The sequence below is a fragment of the Actinia tenebrosa genome, unplaced genomic scaffold (genome assembly GCF_029948245.1).
Source record: "Actinia tenebrosa isolate PJP-AT-01 unplaced genomic scaffold, QUT_ActTen_1.0 PGA_scaffold3__52_contigs__length_22856419, whole genome shotgun sequence".
In the NCBI taxonomy this organism is placed as follows: domain Eukaryota; kingdom Metazoa; phylum Cnidaria; class Anthozoa; order Actiniaria; family Actiniidae; genus Actinia; species Actinia tenebrosa.
The window spans coordinates 1,830,518-1,836,517 of record NW_028292580.1 but is presented as its reverse complement, the minus strand read 5'-3'; the positions used below and the strand labels follow the sequence as shown (position 1 = coordinate 1,836,517).

Genomic DNA, 6,000 nt, shown 5'->3' with positions numbered 1-6,000 from the left:
CGTACGTCGGTAGTAACCACGTGCATTTCACTTGAGTGCATGCTAGCTTACCATTGATTCTTGTCCAAGCTTCAATATAGAATAAAAGACTTGCAACATGACTACAAGTCTCGGAAAGTCCTGCCTTACAGCCTAAGCAGTGTGCTGATATTACAGTACCTTCTTTACTTGTAATAATCCAAACTGGAAGAGGAGGCTCATTCATGCGCTGTGAATGTCTCACCTTCCCGATCACCACAAACTTATCGCAGATGACTTGGCCTTGGACACTAGTGATAAAACCCGAAACCATTTGGTTGTAAGCTTCCATACTTTTGAAGGCTTTGAATTGCTCCTTCGTATAGAAGCTTGTATCCATTACCAGATAACAAAGGAGATCTGTGGCCTCTATCGGCGGTAGACATTCTGGATCTAAGTTGGCGCCGATTAGTGTAGCTGGATCGATCCTTACCACTGATATTTTCTTCAAATAACGAGATTTCACGTGATTTTCTAACTTCTTTGCGTAATCACTTACATTAGGAATATCGTGCTCTTTTGATAATGGTTCTGCGTGACTTTTATCTTCTGTATTTTCAATAAAATCACGCGACATTTATATTCTCCGCTTCAAAACACATGCATCTCTCTGTTATATGACATATGCTAATTAGCTCGTGCGACACCAACATGGCGGACGATAACATTTGATAGGTGTATGACGTCACATGAAAACCAAGAATAGCGGAGCGCAGTCATACTAAAAATAGCTTTGCATAATTAGACCCCCCGGCGAGATTCGGACAAACAAACCGATAGTTCACTGTGTATTACTGTGAATGAGTACGCTTCAACCCAAAAAAATCGCGATTTCATTGCAAGATGGTCACTACGAAACACTGTTGTTGGGGACAGTGTAAAAATGACTCGAGATACCCTGACAAACTGCCCAGATCGTTGAAAGAAATGGCAGATTTGGGCAAAAAGATATTTCTCCCTTTTCCGAAGCCATGGAACGATCTTGAGAGATGCCAACGATGGGTTAATGCCTGCTCTCGCGAAGATTTCACTGTAAAATGTATCACAAAAGACACGTATATTTGTGTAGAACATTGGCCTGGAGAAAAGGGACCGACCACAGAATTTCCAGACCCGTTGAAAGCGAATCTTTCGACTAGCGGAGTGGCGAAGGCAACACGAAAGAGAAAGCTCCCCAAACAACGACAACAGGCTGAACAACAGCAGACAAAGAAGTGCTGTGCTACCAACGATACTCCCATTGAAAGTCAAGACTATCAAGAAATTATGGAGAACTGTCTTGTACAAGATGAAGGGAATTATTTAGAGAATAATAAGGCAACACAAACGGACGTAACAAAGCACGAGCTGGCAAGTAAAATCGAGAACATGATTTTACGTAATGAGCTCCAGTCTGGCTCATCTAGCGCCCCCAAAGTTATAAGCAATATATCTTATGAAGTCGTTGTGCACCATCCAGACCAAATGAAACATTTTGTTGGCCTCACATCGTCACAATTTGAGATGCTTCATGAGTTTCTTAATGATGTTTGCCCTCTAGAAACAATCTCATATTGGGGTTACAAAGATCGAAAGATATCAAAAGTAAAGTGCCAGCGAGGAATGTCCAAGTGGTCTTCTCGAGAGAAGCTGTACATTTGTCTCTTGAGGCTAAAAACTGGATTCACCATCAGGACGTTGTCTGTATTACTCAGTTCTCCCGACAAGGAAATCAAAGATAGCTATATCAGAGTAATATTTACAACGTTTATTCAGCTGATGTATAAGATTTTTCGACAAACGGAGACGGTGATGTTCCCATCGAGACAGATATTGAGCCGCTTTCTACCAAGGGTTTTCAAGACCCTTAAGAATGTGCGATGCAGCATTGACTGCACAGAATTTCGTGTTGAAACGTTGAGGAACTTTGCTCAACAAGGAAATACCTTTTCCTCGTACAAACACGCCAACACTTTTAAGTGTCTCATTGCATGTACACCAAATGGAGGAGCATGTTTTATATCAGATCTGTTTGAGGGAGACATTTCTGACGTTGAAATTTTTGAGGAAAGTGGAATCATGAAGCACATTCAACCAGGGGATGTTATTTTAGCTGACAGAGGCTTTACAGTTCAAGATAACTTGTACCCACTCCAAGCCAAAGTAAAAATTCCTTCATTTTTGAAGGGGAGAAAGAGCCTATCAGCACAAGAAGAACTTGACACACGAGTTATAGCAAAGGCGAGAATACACATTGAAAGATTCAATCAGAGACTCAAACAGTTTAAGCTTGTGGGAAGGAAAATCCCTCTTTCGATTGCACCATTAGCTACACAAATAGTGGTAGTTGCGTGCGTGCTTGTTAATTTCCAAGAGGTCTTATGTAAGTAAATCATGCATGTGATCATAGCTAGGGGATGCCCATGAAAGGGTGCACCTGCACCCCTGTCAGGACATTGAAGGCCCACTCTTTGGCTACAAGAAGTTAAATATTTATCTAATTTAAAATGTTTGTATCAAAATAATTACAACAGAACTGTCTCTGTTAGGGTATTGTTAAACAAAGTCTCCCAAATAAAAACAACTCTATGGCATATACTGTATAATGATTGTATTTGGTTCATGTTGAGCAAATTTTCAACCACATTCACCCATCCTAGCTATGGACCTGCCCATGTCAGGCATTTGTATGAATAGAACACTTGAACATTGGACTTTATGTAAGTCAATGAAATATTGACTTGTGACAGACATAAGCAAGTGCAGATAGTCCCTTCAAGGTCAACTGAATGTTCTTGTGTACATGTCATTGTACTTAATATGCCATATACATCTGAGCTTGCATAAAAGACAGTATGTTACAAGTCATCATATATAGCTTTGTTAAAGCACTGTTTGGGTTTTAAAATTCACTGGTGTAGATTAAGTGAACAATAGGCTTTTGTAATATTGACATACGGAATTAGCAATTTGACTAAAGAAATGTCACATGGTTTTATATCTGTGTTAACAAATTAGTGGCTTTCATAAACTCATGAAATACACTTTAACATGTTTATCGCACTACGTCACTCCATTCCTTTGTTTTCTGCTGTGTTTATGTAGCTATTACACTGTAATCAGTACAATTTATTTCATGAGTTAATGAAACACACTCTATAACATAGAAGAAAGTTCAAAAGGTAAAACGATGCTATAAAAAAATGATAAAAATGAAATGATATTATGCACTGAAATGCAACCTGGTGATTATCTAAACAATATAAATTACATGGCTTATTGAATATCCAAGTGGCTGTGCCTTATAAATAGAAAGGCCAGAGTTTGGCTTTCTGTACTCTTTAAGACCGTCATACACAAGCCATGCATGAAAGTGGTTGAAAACACAGATATAATGATGGCCATTCCATAATGTAACACTGTGTAAATATAGTTCCTTTGTGTTCAGTTTTATAACCATAGGTAAATTGTCCATCCGTAAATAGCCTGCTCTACTGGCTAAGTCCAAAGAAAAGATAAAAATATCTCCAAAACTGCAAAAGTGACGTGCTGTACTTGTTCTCATACCAGAGCAGTGCCATGATAGATACTGTGTTCCATTACAATCAATTGAAATATTTTGTGTGCATGGAATTCCAATTGATGGCTGACTGTAGAACTTTCTTTGACATAGAGTGGGACCAGGATTTAGCCATTCAGATAGTGATTTCTCAAACGAATAGTCTTGGCCTGAAGGACACCCAAGTGTATTGCTACATGTCTTGTGTGTGTTGCATGGTGAAGGACATGAAGCTAGGTTACATGATGTTGTGACTTCACTTGTAAGAACAGAACTAAATAGTGGCATATAGTAATCTGCCTCATTGCCATATAGGTCACCAGGTGTTACCAGAGGTGGTGTAGGTAATGTCAATTTAGCATCTCCAAATTGGTGGAGTTCCACCAAATGAAGTGCCCTTTTAATTGCATCTCCTCTTTTAAGAATGTCAAGGTTTATCTTCTTTGATTTTACCAAACTTTGTAAAATCATGAGCCAGTTGTCAAGAGGGCATGTGTTGGTAAGACTTAAACCTCTATTAGTCATACCTCCCCAAGGTATGGCTATCAAATCATCAGGGATCTTTGACTGTGCTAGGAAGCTTGCAATGTCAATTTCGTCTTGGGAATAACTGTTATCAATATGACAAGATGACTGGGACAGGAATGGGTGGGTATCAGTACTACCATGTGACACTGTAGGCTGTGATGGGTGGGTATCAGTACTACCATGTGACACTGTAGGCTGTGACGGGTGGGTATTAGTACTACCAGGTGACACTGTAGGCTGTGATGGGTGGGTATCAGTACTACCAGGTGACACTGTAGGCTGTGACGGGTGGGTATTAGTACTACCGGGTGACAATGTAGGCTGTGACGGGTGGGTATTAGTACTACCAGGTGACACTGTAGGCTGTGACGGGTGGGTATTAGTACTACCAGAGGATGGATTAATATTAACTGGATTTAAAACTGGTAAAATGAAGGGATTCAAATCTCTGGGAACTCTCATTTCAAAGATCTCTGGAGCAATAACTTTTTTCCATAAGGCTGTGAGGTTCACCAATATATCTGAAATCAGTTGATCATCTCTTGTTATCCTCTCAATTGAAACAGGACCATCCTTTGCATACAAAACAAAGTCACAAAATTCTCTCTCAGTGACAAGTAGTTGCATCTGTACTTGGTAGAAGTAGTTGTGTGTGTGCTTCAAATAGCACTGCTTATCCTTGATGTTAAAACACTGTCTGCCTAGTACCTCCTTAGGAACCACACTATAATCCTCTGAAACAGCTTTGATGGTATGATCACTAAAAATTTTCAAGGATTTGATCTCAATGAGTCCATTTGGGCCTACTAGACCATCAGGTGAACATGCCAGCCAAGGGAATTTTGGGTTAACCCAGAGACCAGATGGATCTACTTGCTGCTTGGTTTGTTCTTGATACTTTGAAACAGCTTCAAGTTCACTTTCAAGTCCACGTGCCATCCAAACCGACTGATAATTTGGAGAAACTAAGTTCCAAATGTAAGAACATATGAACTTCTTACATCTGATCAAAGCAGTGCTTGAGTCATCAAGGACTAACTTTCCGACTCTAAATGCTTCAATGCATTTAGATGCTGTAAGTCGTAGCCACCTTTCTGACTGCCACATTTCACTTTTGCTTTGAGCTTCAGTGCCTTGTATTTGCATGAGGGATGGTGGAGTGATGTTGCATTCGAGGACCTTAAGCTGCTCTTCCAACACAGATAAATCTATGTCCTCCAGCTTGTAATCGGCATACTTCAGCTTTAACTGTGTTGTCCACATAGAACTTTTCCCCGTGCGACTACAGTCCTTTTCGATGTTTCTAAATAAAGCATTTAAGTGCTTTTCTGTCACGAATCTGTATTGTGGTGGTCGAGGATCGAACTCGATTACCTTTATTCGGCTTTTCTTTTTCTTTGAAGGATAATTAGCCTCAGAAAGTCTTTGGGGATTTTTCTTGCGTTTTTTACCCTTGTTCCATGAACATTCCTTACTGGTACATGGTGTTGATACGGTGAACCCGTTTGCCTTTACGTGGTCAGTAAGGTGAAGGAGAACTGCTATAATGTGGCTACAGCGACCTAGCTGGGAGACTTTACATGGATTGCACATCGCATGCACAACGGCACCACTAATACTAGATAAAACAATCATGACATTATGAGGGTAATCATTTCGCATAGAAGGCCAGACATGAGCGCGTAGAAAGTAGTAATCGTCGTTCTTGTTGTCTGTTATATCATGCACAAAGCCGGATTCTACGTATTTTCGTCCATTTTTAAAGGGTTTATCAGTCATGTGGCCAAGTCCATGGCTCTCGTTGTCGTCGTTCTCTTCCTCGTTGCTTGATGGAAGGGATTCCAAGCCATAGTAGTGCACGTGGCCGTAGTTAAACTGCGATGGTATATCGTATGCCGGGAATTTCTTCCATCCGG

The 6,000-nt window shown here is 40.2% G+C and overlaps 2 protein-coding genes across 3 annotated transcripts; one reads left to right on the top strand and one right to left on the bottom strand.

Moving 5' to 3' along the window:
• Positions 1–723: 723 nt before the first annotated feature.
• Positions 724–2,591, top strand: LOC148907663 (uncharacterized). The gene has a single exon (XM_089034760.1). The coding sequence runs from the start codon at positions 862–864 to the stop codon at positions 2,386–2,388; it is 1,527 nt and encodes a 508-aa protein (XP_088890886.1). The 5' UTR covers positions 724–861; the 3' UTR covers positions 2,389–2,591.
• LOC148907662 (uncharacterized) lies at positions 2,592–5,711 on the bottom strand. Of its 2 annotated transcripts, XM_089034759.1 has the most exons (2): positions 5,459–5,554; positions 2,592–5,387 (listed from the first exon to the last, which is right to left on the bottom strand). In XM_089034759.1, exon 2 carries the CDS (start codon positions 5,345–5,347, stop codon positions 3,251–3,253), a length of 2,097 nt encoding a protein of 698 aa, XP_088890885.1. In that variant the 5' UTR covers positions 5,348–5,387; positions 5,459–5,554; the 3' UTR covers positions 2,592–3,250. The 2 variants fall into 2 exon arrangements, with proteins under 2 accessions (XP_088890885.1, XP_088890884.1); XM_089034758.1 differs by having other exon boundaries at positions 2,592–5,711.
• Positions 5,712–6,000: the final 289 nt, after the last annotated feature.

Bases quoted from the DNA above. Each gene is read 5' to 3' on its own strand.
- LOC148907662 (XM_089034758.1), bottom strand. From the start codon at position 5,677: ATGTGCAATCCATGTAAAGTCTCCCAGCTAGGTCGCTGTAGCCACATT.
- LOC148907663 (XM_089034760.1), top strand. From the start codon at position 862: ATGGTCACTACGAAACACTGTTGTTGGGGACAGTGTAAAAATGACTCG.